This window comes from Physella acuta, unplaced genomic scaffold (genome assembly GCF_028476545.2).
Source record: "Physella acuta isolate Inbredline_101_S28 unplaced genomic scaffold, ASM2847654v3 ptg001201l, whole genome shotgun sequence".
NCBI classification, from domain to species: domain Eukaryota; kingdom Metazoa; phylum Mollusca; class Gastropoda; family Physidae; genus Physella; species Physella acuta.
The window spans coordinates 63,769-85,040 of NW_026732718.1; the positions used below are offsets into that span (position 1 = coordinate 63,769).

The 21,272-nt window shown below is 39.4% G+C and overlaps 1 protein-coding gene across 1 annotated transcript in view; it reads left to right on the forward strand.

Annotated features, from left to right (window-relative positions):
- LOC131957059 (U3 small nucleolar ribonucleoprotein IMP3-like) overlaps positions 1-17,680 on the forward strand; it is a 32,576-nt gene extending 14,896 nt beyond the window's left edge. The window contains exons 3-7 of the mRNA XM_059321760.1: positions 15,750-15,824; positions 16,781-16,860; positions 17,279-17,330; positions 17,483-17,585; positions 17,657-17,680. Coding sequence (XP_059177743.1) covers positions 15,750-15,824; positions 16,781-16,860; positions 17,279-17,330; positions 17,483-17,585; positions 17,657-17,680 — 334 coding nt within the window. The remainder of the gene's footprint in view (positions 1-15,749; positions 15,825-16,780; positions 16,861-17,278; positions 17,331-17,482; positions 17,586-17,656) is intronic.
- Positions 17,681-21,272: the final 3,592 nt, after the last annotated feature.

The window sequence follows — 21,272 nt, forward strand, 5'->3', positions numbered from 1 at the left end:
AAAATTACGTAACTAGGTCAAAAATTAATTAAAATTTAGCAATTCCTAAACATGCATGGTCCGAGTTCAAAACCAACCTCGGTGAAAACTTCACCGACCCTGGTATAAACTCTACACCAACCAACAACAAAACATTGCCTAGGTGAAAACAAAAAACCTATGATACTGTCCGTATAACTGTTAGTGAAAAGCACGGGACCCAACCGGGGGAAAAAATCGATTAACGTGGTAACAGGTGTTCCCACACTTAACGCTGGCTTTGCGATAATTACCATAACCCCTGCAGTGTTCGCTTCGCGAACCCACATAAATCATCATGACCTATCAAACCGCTCGGGGGAAACTCGGTGAAGCATAACAAAAATTTAATTAGGTGGGACATCATGCTGTGATGGCCCGTGGGTGCGATCAATACATTCCCATTTAAAACCGGGGAGCGGTGAGAAAACTTCGGGGGCGGGTCGATACGTAACAGGTGTTACATGTCTGGTTAAAGGCTGGTATACAAAGACTGTTCTAGTACACGCTCGATGTAGGGGAGAATTTAAAAACAGACATACAATCAAATAAACAAACCAACAAATTAAACAACAAAGAAAAGAAATATATCAAATAAATAAATTAAACAAAGTAATTAAAATCAAATTACGTATCTAGTTAATAATAATTTAACTAATTATAAAATAAAATAAAATTTAAAAAAAAAAATTTAAACTAATTAAAAAATCAAATTAATTAAACTTATTAAAAATAAACAAATAAGCAAATTAAATTAATAATTTTAAAAAAAAAAAATTTAAAAATTTGAAAAAATTTAAAAAATTAAAATCCAATTACGTAACTCGTTAATAAAAATTACACACTATAAACAAAGTAATTAAATTCAAACTCATTAAAATCCAATTACGTAACTAGGTCAATAAAAATTAATTAAAAATACAATCAAAGTAATTAAATTACGTAACTCGTTAATAAAAACTAATTAAATTTTAAAAACTCATTAAAACTCATTAAAAAACGCATTAAAATTACGTAACTAGGTCAATGATGACGTCACAAAGTCACTAATTACCTCACAAGGTTAATGATTACGTCACAAGGTCACCAAAAGGTGACCTACTTCCCCACCACCTCCGCCAACCCCAGTTGGCGTAGTATTTTACTATATGTCTTTGCGCATCCTGCGCATCCTGCTCACCCACCCTTACCCTCCCGATGCGCCAGGCTGGGAGTATTTTGCTATATGTCATTGCGCATCCCGCGCATCCTGCTCCCGAGTATTTTACTATATGTCATTGTTCCTCACCCTCCCCACCTCCGCCAAAAATGATACCCAAAAGGGACCTAATATACTACTAATATCCCGTGTTATTGCTTTGGATATGTCGTTGGTTTGTGTACCATAACTTATCCTGGTGGTACCTCTTTCTAGCATCAGTACGCAGCATCATTGGCATCAGAAACTTCTGGATTCGAACTCGAGACTTTCGTGTTAGCAGCTAGGCACTCTACCGCTTAGGCCACACTTTCACCTAGCACAATGTCCTGTGCTATTGGATTGCTTTGGATATGTCGTTGGTTTGTGTACCATAACTTATCATGATGGTACCTCTTTCTAGCATCAGTACGCAGCATCATTGGCATCAGAAACTTCTGGATTCAAACTCGAGATTTTCGGATTAGTAGCCTATCGCTCTACCGCTTAGACCACGCCGTCCTCTTCTTGCACGATGCTTTGGATATGCCGTTGGTTTGTGTACGTGGTTCCTCGTTCTAACATCAGTACCCAGCATCATTGGCATCAGAAACAATGTTCCCTCTAAGCGGGAAAAGCTAGTGTGCAAAATGCATTTTGTGTGCGCGCTGTTCTTAAAGTCTTATACAAGGATATATTTATCTTATCACTGCGCGGCAGCTCAAAACTACTGCGCGGCCGCACACCCGCGCAGCTTAGAGGGAACATTGATCAGAAACTTCTGGATTCGAACTCGAGACTTTCGGATTAGCAGTCTTTGCGCTCTACCGTTTAGTCCACGCCGTCCCTTCCTGGCACAATGCTCTGTGATATTGCTTTGGATATGCCGTTAGTTTGTGTACTATAACTTATTCACGTGGTACCTCGTTCTAACACCAGCATCATTGGCATCAGAAACTTCTGGATTCGAACTCGAGACTTTCGGATTAGCAGCCTGTCGCTCTACCGCTTAGGCCACGCCGTCCTCTTCTTGCACGATGCTTTGGATATGCCGTTGGTTTGTGTACCATAACTTATCCACGTGGTACCTCGATCTAACACCAGCACCACTGGCACCAGCAGCTATTCCCTACTTCGCCGACAGCCTTGTTGACACATGGAGGAGAGCGGCGTTACCTGTAGTGGCTATTGATTACTTAGAGTGCGTTCATTGGTTAGCGGAAGTGCTGCGGGAAGTCTTTTCTCTGGCCGCGGCCCTGTCTGTCCAGACAGGGGGGGGGACGACCGCCCGTCAAGCGGTGTACCTGCTCCGTGTGAGCAAGTTTCCACCTTGTCCGAGTGGCCGTAATGTCGAAATTATTGACACAGGGATTGGATGCAAATTGACAACTTTTTTTTTTTTAGTGTTCGGCTTCCTTTACCACCCCTCCTCCTCACATTGTGATGTTTTAATTTTTTTTTTTGAGATTTCAGTGCCACGCGCAAGGATAACCGATGATGTTGGGATAAAATCGATTTTATCGACGAATGTTATCGTTTTTTAATTATTTAAAAGAATCCTTGACAGTGGAGGTCGGTTGATTGAGAAAGACCAGCGCTGTAATGTCTGTTATCTGCTGCAGACTGGAGTGGAATCTGTCTGCTCAATTAATGCTGGGCTGTTGTAAGGGGGGGGGGGGGGCGAATTGTATTTCTTGATCGGCGGAGGGAGGGGGGAGGGGCATAGTGATGTAATGTATTGAGAGCTTCGGGGGAAATATATCGGTCTATACGTTGAATAAAAGAACCCACTCCAGAAATAGCGGTCTTGGCGTATGTGAATTAGGGCTATGCAGATGACGTGGCTCTGTGGTCAACGCTATGCTCAGACGCCTTAAAATGTCCATTTTAGCTCCGGACTCTATCGTCAGTTCCCTTTATATCGCCGGTCGTCCCAGTTATATCACCAATCACGTCCTCTTTATATCACCAGTTATGTCCCCTTTTTTAAGTCTCTTAAGTTAAGTCTCTTTTGTATCACCAGTTACGGCCCTTGATATCATCAGTTAATCTCCTTTGCGTCACCATCAAAACCTCCTTTATATCACTTGGGTCACCAGCCAAGCCCCCTTTGTAACATCAGCTAAATCCCCTTGAATGTACACCTTGTTTGAGTGACATCACTTGAGAAGTCAGATTGAAGCCCAGCTAGGAAATATCTAATTGTAATTTGACCTTTGCCACGTTACGTCTCTCTTGTATTCTGGTAGATCCATACATCGTTTGTTCGTGTCGCACTGTTCACGTGTAAACATTGTTGAACAACTCGGATTGTGATACGTTGTTGCCCAGAGACTTGAGTACGTTGTCCATCCGTTGCCCAGAGACTTGAGTACGTTGTCCACTCGTTCCCCAGAGACTTGAGTACGTTGTCCAGCCGTTGCCCAGGCGACGTTACGACACAGCACTAACTTACGCTGGACGTCTTTTCGGCCGTAGCGGCAACCCTAGCGACAGATTGCGTCACCAATTAGCCGTGACGGAGGGGAAAATGAAACCGTGGTTTTAAAATAGCCCTGAGCCATTCCAGTGGTTTGAATTGGTTATCAAATTAGCGGTTACTCGGGAACGCAATTAACGCCAAAAAATCGGTTTGCTGGTTTCCTTATACTCGTGTAAATACAAGATCAACACTCGGGTGAGGTGGGGATGGGGGGGGGGGGGGGGGGGGGCTCAGTGTTTGACGATTAGGTGGTGTGTTTTTTTTTTTTAAATCTTTACAAACACGTTTACAACGTCTAAAACGCGAGTTATGTTATTTTTTCCTTCTTCTATTGTGTGGTGTATGTGTCGCGGCCCAGACTGCCTAATCAAGCGTTAAACGGCCCAACTCCTCACCCCTCATGCACGGTCTTCACCGTTAAATCAAGAGCAACGAGCCGCTAATATTTCTGGGCCGGGGCCAAAACGCCGCCCCTGGGAGCCATCTCGGCTTTCGGACCGCCACGTGGTGCCGACACTCACGCCGTCCCTAACGAGACCCGGGGCCCCACGGGCAGGGTTGGGAAACCCGTGGAGGGCAGTAGAGTCACGGATCCCATTCTGACGACCATCTGTGTGGGCAGCAGCCCCAGATTTAGTCTGACAGAAATAGCGTATCCAATCAATTCACGGGAAATTAGCCGCGGCCGGCGGTCATTTCCCTCTCTTATTTTATCTCCTGTGGTGGTCGTAGTTCGATGAACTGCTGATGTCCAGTGTAAAACCCTGCTACGGTAGATTGGTACAACCAGGAACGTATTCATTCATAAATACGTGCTCGGTGTTCAAATTCAAATCATGTTTATCTTACGTTTTGTAAGTTAAACCAGTGTTGTTGGTTGCTTTTGGGAAAAAGTGGGGGGAGGGGGGGCATTTTGTATTAAAGTACCTTTTCGAACCTGACAGTCTATAGGACCAGTGGAGTAGTAGAGTTCACCTGTTACCTTGACCTCGGCATATGAAAGGATTGTGTAGCCTGTCGCCTTTATTTTCCCTGAGGTGGGTATACACATAAGAGCTGGGGTTTTTTGGTGTTTTGTTATATTTATAATTTCGTTAGCTTGAAGCCGCATTCTGTTGTGTTAATTAATTCAAACGTTGTTTTAGGCTATAAGAGCAATTAATAAAACAAAATTAAAGTTTTTGGAGAATTCACCCTCGGTTAAAGTTTCGACCTTAGGTCTTCGAATGAATTGACTATAGATAATGCAGTAAAATATTGCAAGATGTACATACTGTACTGAATGGAGTGTTGAAAACGCCTCTTTGATTGTAGAATGCTCTTTTGGTTAGGCTTGTATGAGAAATGTATTGAGGTGTAGTCAAAGTTAGACTTGTATGAAATGTATTGAGGTGTAGTCAAAGTTAGACTTGTATGAAATGTATTGAGGTGTAGTCAAAGTTAGACTTGTATGAAATGTATTGAGGTGTAGTCAAAGTTAGACTTGTATGAAATGTATTGAGGTGTAGTCAAAGTTAGACTTCTATGAAATGTATTGAGGTGTAGTCAAAGTTAGACTTGTATGAAATGTATTGAGGTGTAGTCAAAGTTAGACTTGTATGAAATGTATTGAGGTGTAGTCAAAGTTAGACTTGTATGAAATGTATTGAGGTGTAGTCAAAGTTAGACTTCTATGAAATGTATTGAGGTGTAGTCAAAGTTAGACTTGTATGAAATGTATTGAGGTGTAGTCAAAGTTAGACTTGTATGAAATGTATTGAGGTGTAGTCAAAGTTAGACTTGTATGAAATGTATTGAGGTGTAGTCAAAGTTAGACTTGTATGAAATGTATTGAGGTGTAGTCAAAGTTAGACTTGTATGAAATGTATTGAGGTGTAGTCAAAGTTAGACTTGTATGAAATGTATTGAGGTGTAGTCAAAGTTAGACTTGTATGAAATGTATTGAGGTGTAGTCAAAGTTAGACTTGTATGAAATGTATTGAGGTGTAGTCAAAGTTAGACTTGTATGAAATGTATTGAGGTGTAGTCAAAGTTAGACTTGTATGAAATGTATTGAGGTGTAGTCAAAGTTAGACTTGTATGAAATGTATTGAGGTGTAGTCAAAGTTAGACTTGTATGAAATGTATTGAGGTGTAGTCAAAGTTAGACTTGTATGAAATGTATTGAGGTGTAGTCAAAGTTAGACTTGTATGAAATGTATTGAGGTGTAGTCAAAGTTAGACTTGTATGAAATGTATTGAGGTGTAGTCAAAGTTAGACTTGTATGAAATGTATTGAGGTGTAGTCAAAGTTAGACTTGTATGAAATGTATTGAGTTGAAGGCCCAACTGTTGCGAAACCCAGAACAATTTTAAAATTTGCGAGAGGGAGAAAAATGATCGGTGAAAAGCGGGTTGAATAAAAATGTAAAGGAAACAAGAAGACAATTATTATTTTGAGAAAATCTGTTTTTTTGCGTCTCTCCGGCTAGCAAAAAGTAAATGTTGTTTGCTAATCCCGCTCCTCCCCACTTTCTTTAATCCCCAGGCCGCGCTGCCATTTCTCCAGCCGATGCCACGTAATCCTATTAATGCCCCCAAGTTTAACTCAACTTCTGCACACGTGTGCCGGTATGCGCGCGCGACCGTGTCACCGTGACACCAGTAATCCCCGCTCAAGGGGACGCAGACAATGGGACGTAATCCACAAATTAGAGCCCCCAAGGGAGACGACTGATTGGACAAGGGCGGTAATAAGCACATGTTTCAACGGGCAAGGGGATTTAAATTTGATTATTTGATTTTAACGCGCGAGCCCCGTGCGTGCCGGTGAGCGCGTTTTATAAGCCGGCCCAAGAAATTTGATCAATTTTCTAACCTTTTTAATGATTACGCCTAATGCAGCGGCTAACGTTAAAGGGCCGTTCGTTGGAGTCGTGTCCCTTTTCTGATACTCCATCTCCTTGTCGATACTGCTGGTATAATTTATCTCACAAATTGTAGTTACCTACCTTTGTTTTCTAGGGGCCGTTCGTTGAAGTCATGTCCCTTTTCTGAAACTCGATCTTCTTGCTTGTATAACTTATCGCACAAATTGTAGTTACCTACCTTTGTTTTCTTTTTAATATTCCCTATTTCGCTTCCGCAAATGTCAAAATTAAAACAATCATCAAGAATGAAATAAAAGCGTATTTTTCCTTCTTCGTTTATTAAAAAGAATAATGTTGGTCGATCCTCTAATCCAATTTGCCGAAATGTCCATTTGTCGATGAGAAATCAGCAAACCAACTTTATAAAGAGCGCCATTTTTTTTTCTGTTCAGTGAAGAGTTCTGCTTCCGGTTATTCTCGGTTGTTTGTACTCCGTGATGTCAACAATCGTTTGGGTTGTGCACCGTCGGTTTAGCCATGTTCGTGCTGTACAATACACGGGCTATATAGGGACAATCACACACTCACCCTCACACACACACTGCAGGGAGATCAGTGGACAAAGTACGATTCAGAAAAAAATATTAGATAGGACATTGGTGTGGCTTTAAGTCGTCGTTAAATACAGTCACACCCTCGGAGTGTGAGTGTGTGTGTGTGTGGTGTCACACTTGCTTTTTAAGAATTAGAAGTGTTGCAGTTATTTTTCTTTTTTATTTATTTTGCAGACTTGTTCAAAAAAATTAATAATTGATCTTTACCTTAATCTGCACCTGATCTTAACCCAACCAGGGGTGTGTGTATGGGGGGGGGGGGGGGGGAGATTGGGGGGGGGGGGGGTGGAAGGGAAATGCAGTGAGTAAAACTTTGTCGACCTCTACTGTGGGTATGCATGTCATGGGTGTGGAGTGGGTGGATTATATCTATAATTGGAGTGGACTTCTAGTCCCCCGAACATCCGCGACTACGCCACCGCCCACAGAATTAATACAATTTACCAACCTGGGTATCCCCAGCATGTAAGCAATATCCTTCTCAATAACTCTCTGCTGGCCAAAAAAACTGCTGCGCGCTAAAATCCGTTGGTGTGTCCTTCACCTTGTTCCTAGATGATCACTGCAAATCTTCAAGCTTTCTGTTGATCAATGATAAAAATAAAGTGTCCATTAACGGCCGACCCTAATGAAGCCAGTAATGACCGGGTGACGTTTGATTGTAACAATACAGCCGCCACCGCCCCCCTCAGCTTAGGGAGCTAACAGGTTTCTTTAGCTCACAATCTACCCGTTGAAATGGCCCGACTGTCTTAACCTTTATTGTCCGTGAAGTTTGGACGACGTTTTGTTTTACACGATAAATTCTCTCACCTTTTGTTTGTAAAAGTAAAGTTTCCCTTTCAAACCTGACGGTCTATGGGGCAAGTGAAATAGAGTTCACTTGTTTCTGTGACCTCGGCATATGAAGAGATAGTGTGGTCAGCCGCCTTTACTTTCCCTAACGTGAGTTAGGTACCCATCAGGGACGGTCTACTGACTTGAACCCGGATTCGAACTCGAGACTAACGGGTTAGCAGTCCAGCTCTCTACCGCTAGACCACTCCGTCCCATACCCTTTCTTTGTACCAGTGCTATATTTGGTAGTACATTCGTGAACGGCGTGTTGATGTCGCTGATGCCGGGGTTGCTGCTTGGTGCTCTGAAGGCGTCGCCACTCTAGGTCTCTAAAGATCAAATTAGTCATCGATGTTGAAGTCCGCACATTAGATCTCTTCCAGTGATGTTGAAGCCTCCGCCAACACCCTGAACCAATGCTACTCACCATCAACTTCATCCACCACCTATTCCATCCGCTACCAACTCCATCCTCGTCCAACACCACCCAAACACCACCAACACCAACTCTACTCTCAACCAACTTTGCCCTCAACCAACTCCACCCACAACCAACTCCACCCACCACCAACTCCACCTTCAACCAACTCCACCCTCAACCAACTTCACCCTCAACCAACTCCACCCACAACCAACTCCACCCACCACCAACTCCACCTTCAACCAACTTCACCCTCAACCAACTCCACCCACTACAATCTCCACCCTTAAATAAACTCCACCCACCACCAACCACCAACTCCACCTTAAAATAAACTCCACCCACCACCAACTCCACCAACCACCAACTCCACCCTAAAGTAAAATAAACTCCACCTACCACCAACTCCACCCTAAAATAAACTCCACCCACCACCAACTCCACCCTAAAATAAACTCCACCCACCACCAACTCCACCCTAAAATAAACTCCACCCACCAGCAACTTCACCCTAAAATAAACTCCACCCACCACCAACTCCACCCTAAAATAAACTCCACCCACCACCAACTCCACCCTAAAATAAACTTCACCCACCACCAACTCCACCCTAAAATAAACTCCCCCCCCCCACCACCAACTCCACCCACCACCAACTCCACCAACCACCAACTCCACCCTGAAATAAACTTCACCCACCACCAACTCCACCCACCAGCAGCTCCACTTATATCTTTCTGACCCCACTGAACACTTACTTGACAAAATCTAATTAAAAAAACAAACCAAAACTCCTCTAAAATAACAGCTGAACACATTTCTCTCCCCTCCGCTGACATCATTAGCCCGCATTTAAAAACATGGAAGAAGATGTACCCACGAGGAAACAAATTCTATTCTTATAGAATCCGCACTACTTTCTTTTGCTTATCTCACAGCTCAAACACTTTGCCGTGACTTGCTGTACGGACATGCCTAAGACATGAGTCTCAGCATATCAGATATGCTACATGCATGCACGACCTACCAATGGAGTCATCCCATTATTGGCAATAGCGAACTTGTTCCATACATTAAAATAACGTTGAGATTTTATTTTTCTATGATTATTACAAAGAAAACTAATGATATGAAATCTATTTTTGAAAGTTTATAAACATTTTTCTAACGGTAATAATTAATTATCAGAATTAACTTTAAAAAATTTGCTGTGAAATGTAGTTGTTATGACATCGTTAAGTCACTGTCGCCTATGTTGTTGGTCAAGTTAGGCTTTTAGAAACGTTGTGCCTCTGCTCCGTTTATTTAGACTTAGCGGATCTGTTGTTTCAGTTTCTTTATTATTGTCATCACACAATTATTTAGTTTCTAAAACTAGCACTCGGCCTGTTCTGAGACCGCCTTCTTGTTGTTGACTGGCTACATACAGATATCTTGGAGGGCCCTGAACTCAAGTATACCACACAAGGGGTTTATGTGATACCTAGTGTAGGGGATTCAATGTGAACATTTTCGCATATAATGGCCTCTGTATTGGGGAACTGACTCCTATTTATAATACCGAATGTCATTATCCTTTCATGGATTACCTATTCTGATGATCCATAAAATGAATGACCTGGTTTGAAGACCTATTCTGATGTTCCATGTAGTAAATGGCCCAATATGAAAACCTATTCTGACTATCTCTACTATGAATGACCTAATGGAAAGACATGTTATGATGTTCCATAATATAGTCAATGACCCTATATGAAGACCTATTCTGATGATCTCTACTATGCATGACCTAATGGAAAGACCTGTTATGATGTTCAATATAATAAATGACCTAATATGAAGACCTATTCTGATGATCTATGAATGACCTAATGAGAAGACCTGTTCTGATGATCCATTAATGAATGTCCACGTGTGAAGACCAAATCTTCATTACCTTTACACCCGTAACACAAGCTTAATGATTCTTACTCATCGGACCATAGTCATAACCCTCACTTTGATGCGAGAAATTCTTGATAGTAGCTTTAAGGTGAGCGTGGGACTATGCTGTCGGAACCCCAGGTATATTTGGCACTGCTGAATCCCCCTGCGAGAAGTGAATGACCGCTGCAGTATTCAAAGACTCGAACCCACGCCAACCTAATCCAGGTGTGCTGGTGCTTATTTCATCTTTCTAAAATTAGCGTTTTTTAAGGGGGTATAAAACTTTAAAGACGGGCTTTAATTATATGGTGATTAAGAATAGTTTCTAAAAAAAAAAATTGGTCTTCGTTTTCATGTTTCCTATCTAGCCATACCTGAGGTATTGTTTTTGTATTAACCTTTATCTTGCGTAGGGCAGTGAAGCCGTTATGTAACATAAACCAACGGACGTGCTAATCATGGGTGGAAGTAAGCAGTCATTCATGAATGTACATGGTCAGGCATATGGATCTCATGGCACCTGTATACCCATGCACAGACTTAAAATGTTATTGTTAGTATAAGAAAGCAAAATCCCGCGCTTTGAGTTGTACAGCTACGCCTCCTAACCGGCTTATTGCGTTAATGATCACTTATTAGAGTCATCTGTTATTTTGTTGTTGTTGCTATAAGCCTACTAATAAAACAGAATGTCTAGTCTTGGGAAATTACATTGTGATCTCCCGGTAAGAATATGATCTAGCCGCTTATGGCTACTATACTGTTGGTCATACAAAAAATACATAAAGACTAGCCGCCAATGGCTACTCCAATGACGGACACACATACTGACAAGGCTAGGCCAGACGCCAATGGCTACCCCAATGCTGAACACGTTGACGGACATACTTTGACGGACACACATATTGACTTAAAGGCTAGACGCTTTTGGCTATACCATTGACGGACACACGGTGATTTAAAGTCTAAGCGCCCTGTACAATACCACTGACGGACACACACATTGACATAAAGGCCAGCCTCCCATTGCAATACCACCTACGGACACACACACACTGACATAAAGGCAAGTCTCCCGTAGCAATACCACTAACGGACACACACACACTGACATAAAGGCAAGTCTCCCGTAGCAATACCACTAACGGACACACATGCTGACGTAAAGGCCAGCCGCTCATAGCAATACCACTGGCGGACACACACACTGACAAAAAGACTAACCAACGTGTTTCCTTCTATAAATCTCCTGCACCATATAGTGTGCCTTGTCACAAGATAAAAGAAATACTTCCCCACTTCTATCCCACCCCCACCCCCTCCTCCCCGACCCCCAGCATACCATCCCGCCTTTTGTTTCCTACCGATGTCCCGTTGAATTACCCTCCGCCTGAGTATCACCTCACCCTAGTCACCACTGGACGTGTCTTATCGGCCGCTTTAAGTGCCGCAGACATTATTCCGTCTATCAAAGGGAACCCTCCCCCAGCCCGTCTTGTTGCAGGTAATTGGCAATGAACGAGATGAATAACGTGAAATTAATGTGTTTTAGATTTTGGGAGGGAAGTGCCAGAAGAATTAACATGTGGTTCTGGTGTGTTTTTTTTTATGTGCTTGAAGAGTTGCAGGCAAAGTCTAACGCTCACAGCATCGTAAGATTTGGTTGGGTACGTTGAATCAAGTCAAGTTTATAGATGTTGTCATTCTCCTAAAAAAAGCGTTGGGCGGCAACATACGACACTTTCATTACTTGGCTATACTCTAATTTTAGTAATATTTGTTTTGTAAAGAAGAAATACTTGGCTCGACTCTAATTTTAGAAATATTTGTTTTGTAAAGAAGAGAAATAGTCTCGAGTTCAGATCCCAGGCTCAGATCTGCAGGACGCCCCTGAGTATACTTAGCTCTGATTGGTACCTGACTTACGTCAGGGAAACAAAGGCGCCTGGGCATATTGTTGGCAACACTATCTCCTCGTATGTCAAAGGCGTTGAAACGGATGAACGCTACTTCCTCTGCTCCATGCGTCTTGGGCACAAACGGGAAAACATGATGCTTTTTGATTTGTTGTTGTATTAACTGTTAAATGCATCAGAAACAAAATTTAGCCTGGTGAGAACCAAAGCGACAGATACTCGGCAATCAAACCGGTACCTAAGCCAGTTAGACGAAGCTTGTCGTGTTGAGGCCTGTCTGTGTAATGGGAGATGCTGACAGAGAGGCCCCCTAAATAATATTTTCGGAGGGATGTATGTTGTATGTGCGGTATTGACGCCTACATACATCAGTGGTATGAGATTCAGTGGCAGTAAGACAAGCTTAAAGACGTTTATTATGAACTTGTCTTCCTATCAGATACGTACTCTTTCATAACTTTAGTCTACCCCCCCCCCCCCCCCACACGCTCATCAGCATGCTAAGTTAAGCAACTTCTTTTTGTTCGATATTGTATTTTGAATTTGTTGTTTGTCGCAGTCTTTTTTCTTAGGCGACTGTATCGTGTAATTTGGAAATTTTTATTTTAGCACCCCACCCCTTCTCACATAAACCTTACCGGTGGTGGCTGTTTATTGATCTAAACCATTTAAACTTTTAAGATATACTACTTTAATGAATGTAGTATAATCTCTGTTATTTTTACTACAACTTCACCGGCTGGCAATATTCTATCCTATGGATTTTATTTTTTATCATTGTATCCGTGTAAGGTTAAAGGTTAGGGTTCATCATATCACGAACTTCATTTTAATGCCAGCACTACTTAAACGGTAATAGTTAGGATTATAGTTAGGGTTTGATTCTTATTACTATTAGATCTGATTTACATTAGGTTTTATGTCAGGGTTATGATTAAAGATGGCTATGGTCAGTACCGTATTACGATTAGAATCATGCCTTAGGGCGGTTGTATAGACTAGGTATCAATACTTCCGAGATTCATGAAGTTCCTATGCCCCAACTACACATAATGAAGACAAACGCGCATTGTTTTATTAGTAAACTGGAGCCCCAGAATGCCCAGATGGCATCGCGTGCTGAGAATTCTATTCCTGGAGATAGTAACTTAGTGAGTACACAGGTACCCAGGAGTAATGGACCGGTGCGACCTAATGTCTCCATCAGTGAGATGAGACGTAGCGGGCAATGCCAGCCCCCATTCGTTGAGTCAGCCATTACAAATTCACATTGACCGCTTGCTTATCTTCCCTTGATCTGCTCCTTCATTTTTTTAGACGAGTTTTTTTTAAAGGGCGGTAACTTCCAGCGTTTTTTTTAGAATACACTGGGGTCGTGCTCTCGTGATAAAAAGGAAAGAGTGAGTGTTGTATGAATATTTGTTTGTTAGCTGGATACGATTTACTGCTAATTACATTCTCAGTGGGTCGTATATTTAGATATAAACGAATTACCAAAATATGGCTGCAGTTGGTGGGTTAAAATGACGTATTCGAATTCGTTGCTATTTATTTTGTAGTTTCGTTACCAAAACTTTTCCCCAACCCTTGTCCTAATCTTTGACCAATCCCCGGCCTTTACTCTAATCCAAACCCATGTTTCGTTGAGTTCTTTGCTATACTGTTTCGTGGTCCCCTGTGTTTCACCATGCCGGCATTTTCATAGTAACTTACAAGATATGTCGGCATTCGTATACTAGCATTACACTTCTTACGGTGAGCAGATCTGTAGAATAAGTCAAGAAGACAATCTAGATCTGCTGTAGAAGTGTTAGCACACAAGGGAGTTAAATAGCTTTCGCTTGTGGGATCAAAGGCGGAGATGCTGGGGTTGATGAGAGTTATGGTTCTTGCTATAGAGGTCAGGAGTCTATTTTCGATAGATTTCGCTCTCTCATCAAATAGATAGGTCTGTTTTTTTTTTAGTATGGAAAATATATTTAACAAATAATTGAGAGTTAGTATATTAAGCTTCCTTACCAAAATAAATACCGCTCTACCACTGCTTCTAGTAACCAAACCTAACCTTCAACACAAAGACCTAACCTTCACCACCAAGATCTAACTTACACCACAAAGATCTAACTTACACCACAAAGATCTAACTTACACCACCAAGATCTAATTACACCACCAAGATCTAACTTACACCACCAAGATCTAACTTACACCACCAAGATCTAACTTACACCACCAAGATCTAATTACACCACCAAGATCTAACTTACACCACCAAGACCTAACTTACACCACCACCATTGCCTTAACTACACCACTACCTAGCCTTTAAACACTACTACCTAGGCTAAAAAAAAACTACAATCAAGACCTCACCTACACAACTACCACGACCTGACTCACAACTCGCTGACAACCTAACCTAACACACCGCTTAAAGCAAACACTCTGGATATAACTAAAAAAGTATGCTGCCCAATGGAAACACAAGTTCTTGAGCGTAGCCACATGCGTTTTGTTTACTCCCAGACAAAGCTTGCCGAGAGATGACCAACGGCTATTTGTTTAGCCACATGCAGGCACGATTATAAATATTGAAAACATGTAGCTGACTTTGAAGTCGCCAAAGCTGTGAAGAAAAAATTCCAAGTTTTGAATATTTTCACGGTGCAAAGAGGCGCTAGGCTGTTGTTTTAAAAGTGATTACAAACTTGAGGCTAGTCTTCCCACTGACGCACCACGGCGTGAACATATTTCTCTTTGGTGCGCAAGTCCTTCGCTAATCCACGCTCGCATATCTGGAGGCGCTCCACAAAGGCTTCAGTCGTTGGTCAGATCTTGTCACGTGACGCGTCGAAAGCTAATGACTGTTGGGTTACGGTCAGCTTGTCATGGATTTGCAGTTTTATAATTTAAAAAAAATATGGTTAAATTCCGTGGGGATAATTTTATTTGACTTTCTAAATTTTTATGAGATTAAAATAATTTTAATATTTTTAGTTAGACTCATGCAGATTTTGATTTTAATACGTTTGGATTTTCATTTTTAAATCTTAATTTAGTGCCCTTGAAAGTCATTAAAGAGTTAAGAGTTATGGTTAAGGTTAGACTTTTCCAATCTGGGAATTTCACACTTAGTCTGAGCAGTTCTTGTCATTCTTTACATTTTATATAATGCCTTGGAAAAGTATACAACAAAGCAGATATTACATACCTTGCCCAACAACGACGGCCTAGGAATTCTATAGACTGCCGGGGTTTCATAAATTGCCTGTAGCATATATAATGAGAAAGTATTGCTAAAAAAATAAAGGGAAACAAATGTTTCGACTTTTCTACATCGTCAGATTGAGAAATAAAAATGTGTTACACAACCGTTTTCAGTGTTATCCTTTAAATTTGATGATAACAACATACAATGTTTTATTTGATACATTTTTATTTTCATGTACTGTTGTCTTTTAATAATTTTTTAATGTAATCATCTACACATTTCTTCTGTTTGTTTTCAGACATTCAATGGGCCTGATCCCCACCAAACGTAGTTTAAGTCTGGCTGATCGCATCACCGCATCATCGTTCTGCAGGTATTGTTCCCCTTCATCTGGTTCACTTATTGGATTCAGGGTTGAACTAGTGTTAAAGTCCCGCTTCCAAATTGGTCTAGTGGGCAAGTGAAGAAGAGTTCACCAGTTTCTGTGACCTCGGCATATGAAGGGATAGTGAAGTCAGCACTATGCCCAGCCGCCTTGATTTTCCCTAGCTTGAGCTAGGTACCCATCAGAGCTGGGTGGACTTAGGGATGTTCTAACTGACTTGAGCCCAGATTCGAACTTGTGACTTACCGGTTAGCAGTCTAGTGCTCTACCGCTAGGCCACGCCGTCCCTCTGAACTAGTGTAAGAGGAAGAAAAAAAAATTAGTCAAACATGAGTTTTTTAAAAATAAATAATACAATAAGATACTGCTAGAGGAAAGGCTTGTCATTTGAAAGTGGTACAGTGTAGTGAGTACATAGAACAATCTCAGTGTCACCAGTTCAAACCCAACGGTGTAGTAGAAATTAGTACACTTGTAGTTTTATATCAGTATCTATACATGAGTGACGTTAAGGCAATAGAGAATTTGAGTCTTCCCCATCGCTACTCTTACACCCCCCCAACCCTTCTTTTCCTCCACATATTCAGAATTTTATCTAAGATACAAATTTTATTGTTCAGGATTACATAATGTATGTTAAATCAGGTCCTTAATCCCCTCCCCCCTCCTAAAAAGTGGTTCAGCGCCATAAAACTGACATCTGCCTTCTTCCATGGGTCAGTGGTGTCATCTAACATCAATTATAAATGGACGCTCTATTAGTAGAAATGTATGAAAAACACCAGAAATGAACACATCTAATTAACGATTGTTTAAAAAAAAAATCAAATCAAAGGGACTTCAGTTATTTCACTCACCACTTTTTCAGTGTGTTTTATTGCAGTAACTTTTGTTTGCTATCTTGTTGAATTACCTTCCTTGCATGTTTATTTTCTTTTTTTCAGGCGGAGACTACCCGTGTTGATGGTTAGAAATCACATGTCCGAGACACTGAAAGCCGCCACAACCTTTATAGAACAGGGTCGTATCCTTCCAAATCTGTACTGGTCTAAGGGAGATAACACATAAAATAGGACATTTTTTGAATTATTTCCCTTGTCCATATTTAGCTGAACTTTTTGCACTGTATGACCTGTTTCCCTCTATTCATAGAAATACATTCACTTGAAACACTAGCTGATGGTTTACGATGCTGCTTTTAATATTAGATTTTTAATTTTTAAAACAGGTTGCATTGATTCTTTCGCATGAAAGGTTAATTTAACTATTACAGAACTATTATTAGTATTATAGAAATGAAAAGATCTTCTTATATTAATAATAGCTTAATAGTTTTATGTTTATTACTGGAAAAGTGGAATCTCATCACTATAGAGAAAAAAAAACAGTTGCTTTAAGTCACAGAGCATGTTGTATTGAATGTTTTCTTAACTGACACCCAGACGTTAGAGTTGGCCCCCATGTGATTGATGATCCAGCATACCTGGTCACACGGTGTGTTGACTTTTGTATTTATTTAATTTTATACATTTATTAATTATTGGGTGTTTTTTTTTTACCATTGGCTTTGTTTTAAATAAATTGAGTAAGTAATAGATTTTCTTTTAATGTCATAAATTTAATATAAATTTTGTTTGTACCTGTAGGAGTATGGAAGATTTTGTTTCCTGGAAGGACACATCAAAAATAAAGAAACACGTCCAGGAATATAATGATTTGGTATGTACAACACTGAAAATCCGTAGAGTAGTAATTTGTAAAGTAATTTTTTTTGTTTTATAAAGAAGTTATTTAAAACTTTGATTTATTTTTATTTTCAGAGAGATGACTTTGACCTGGCATAGTCTGACTTTTTGTTGTTGTAAAAATTAAAATGTAAATAAAAATATTTTAAAAATCTGTGTTGGTTATTTTTTTTATGTAGTTTTGGATGTTTTATTGTAATATGCTAAGAAAGTGAACTTCCATTAAAAAATCACCATTTATTATCCACAAACAATGGTCATCTTCATCAGCTATTTTAAAGAAGTGTAAGTTAACAATATAATTATAAATAACATTTTACTTTTATTTAATAAGTAAATCAACAATTATAACACAATAAATGTAACATAAACAACCAATTGATCAACCTATTACGGGTATGTACTGAAATTACTAATGCACTCTGATTGCAAGCTTTTTTTCAAATAAACCCAGGCAGCAAAAACAAATAATGGAAATTTTACAAGCACATAGTCGATACTTTAGAAAAAACAAAAACATTTTTTAATATAAAGATACTGTTTTTAAAAGAATACTGATGTACATTATTTTCAAGTCATAAAATAACCACAAAAATTAACTTAATTATTACACAAATTCTCCACTTTATAAACCATACATTATGAAATTTCCAGATCTGGTTGTCTTACATCTTGTATTAACGTGTAGGCTACAATGTTGCTCACCAATTTTTACTTCTGATGTACAATTCCTTCATTAGCTTGATTTAGCTCAAACTAAAAGCAATGTACAAAACTATACATCAGTTCTTTGACACACATCCAAACATAAGTATGGGATTTGGTAATTATGTAGCTTACAAATTTTTAAATAGTGAAGTTTTAGAAATACATGTGAATTCTAGCTGCTTTTTATTCCAAATTTCAAAATAAATTACATGTGAATGAAAATGCCCTTTTAATACAAAGAGCATGTTGCTGGTATTCTAATTTTAAATAGATTAATGCATGGGCTTGAACATTTAAGGCCTTATTTCAAATTATAGTTTTAAACAAATAGGTAGTGAGAAAGTTTTAGAGTTATTAGATGAAGGAGTTAATATTCTCACTGAGGATAGAGAAAGAATTTGATAAAATTGACAGAATGTTGAGGACAAACACAAACTCTAAATCAACATAATATTAATTTTTAAAGGTCTAAAATAAAAAAAATAGGAGTACAAAAAAATAAACAAGTTAATCTAATCTAAAAGATTACCATTCAATTTCAAACAACTATTTAAAAAACCCAAAGTTATTATTAGCTTTTGAAGAAAATCTTGAAGTTGATTCCCAAGACTGCTGCTGTTGTTGAGTAAGGCTTCTTCTAGCCGTCTCCATCTGTTTCTTGAGCTGCAGCAGCTGCTTGTTGATCACCATCAGATTGGCTGCCACAGATTTGATCAAGCTTGTCCCAGCTGCTCGCCTGCTCTCTATGTCATCCAGGGCTTGTTTACGTCTCGTGTTGAATTCCTGTTCAAAGTTATCATTGGCCGCTTCTTCATCAAGTAAAGTCTCCATTTCAAAGTTGTTTAGTTCTTCTTGAAAGTTAAGCTCTGAAATTGGGGTGTTGAAAACATCATTGGTAGCAGTTGATTGAAGACTTGCCTTGAGATTTGAAATGTTGATTTTATCATTTTCCTGAATATCATCAACAGTGCATATATTTGATGGGCCTGGACATTTGGTGTGTTGATTAACAACTGAACCAATGACAGAACTCTGTTTCTCATTATTAGAAAACACTGGGCAAGCTAGTTTAGCAGCAAGGTTTTCAGGTTTATTTTCTTGTTTTTGTTTAGTAAGAGTGGAACACAGCAAGGGAGACAACTCAGCTTGTTTGACTGGGTCATGTTGATTTACTGTGGACTGAATTTCTTCATGTGTGCTTGTAGATGGCACTATGGCATTTTCTTGGTTATACAGTTGGATGTTGTGTTCAATACCAAGCATCTTAGGTTCAAAGCTCCTTGTTTCCAAAAAGTCATTTGTAGTTTTATATGCATTATTTGAAATTATATTCACATTATCAGAAATTGGAATAGAATTGCATGCATTGGAGGTAAGATTATCTGAAGTCATGTGATTTACTGGTAAGTTCTGTTGGACATCAGAAACTAAGATGTTAACATTAGCTAGAGCTGATATGTACACATCACAAGAATTGTTTGAACCATCACCCAGCAGTTTGCGTGATGGAGTCATTAAGTTTTCCTCACTAACATGTAGGATAGAGGTACTGAATGGTTGAGTCTGTGTTTCTGTCTGGCTGTCACACAAGTTTTCCCCAACCACTTGGTTATCTTCTATCACATGCTCAGTGACAGGTTCTATAGGTTTGATGTTCTCTTCACGTAAGCTAGAAATTTCTTCTGGGTGGTTTCTCCCATACTTCGCTGTAACAAAATTATTTACTATGTCAGTCTCTGGCCTCAGTATATCCCTGGTTATATTTGCAGATGTTTTTATTTCCTCAGATGGTCCATGATTAACAACATTATTTATCATTGTTATTTCATGGTGTGACGCCTTGCAACTTGAGTTATCTGGATAACTTTCTTCTTTATTTCTAGTGGGCTGAACACTCACTGTGACCTCCCCAGTTGTGTTATCAATATGTTTAGATGTTTTATTTTGACAAAGTATTGATATAGGTGGGTTATCTAAAATCAGGTTGCTAAATTCATTATAGTCCTGTTTCTGTTCGACAACATTATTTTCTGCTTCTGAACCAGTTGTGAAGTCAATAGATTTAGATGTTTTATTTTGACTAAACATTGAGATAGGTGGATTATCTAAAATCTGGTTGCTAAATTCATTATAGTCCTGTTTTTGTTTAACTGTTTCTGAACCAGTTGTGATGTCAATAGATTTAGATGTTTTATTTTGACTAAAGATTGAGATAGGTGGATTATCTAAAATCTGGTTGCTAAATTGACTATAGTCCTGTGTCTCTTGGTCAACAATATTTTCTTCATCTGAATCACTTAAACTCTCATATTCATCATTGGAAGTTGCTTTTTCTGCCTGAAAAGCATTGCTGTGAGACTTGATTGAATGCTCGCATGTATTATCACCTGTGTTTGTGTTGATATTCAGTTGTGTTGCATCACATATATTTTCTGAAGACATTGTTGGCAAGTTAAGACAAGTTTCTGTATTTAAATCCAATGCCTTGTTTTTTTCCGGGCTAGTACAATTATCCTTGTTTTTATCTTGGCTAGTACAATTATCCTTGTTTTTTTCTGGGGTAGTACAATTATCCTGATTATTATTTTCTTTATTGCTGCTGTCAACTTCTGGCTCTGTAGTAGCATTGCTACTTTTATCAACGCAAATAATAGGATTGTTTAATTGGATTATGTCTTGATCTAAAGTGTGTGTGTTACTTTCTTCCTCCGGTAATGGTGCTAAAACAAGGAGTTGTTGCAACTTAGTGGTATCAACTAGACTAGGGTTATGACTCTCAGTTTGTAAATCTTGTAGTTTCTCAATGTCGCCATTGTTAATAAGTTGTTTTCCTTCATTTGGATTTTGACTACCAGCTGGTGTACTTATTATGTTTGTTGTCAAATTGTCTTTATTTGTAGTGTTGGCCAATCTGAAAAGTTAATAAATGGTTACAATACCAACCTTCTAAATCTCATTCATTAACTTATATCAGCAAGGTTAT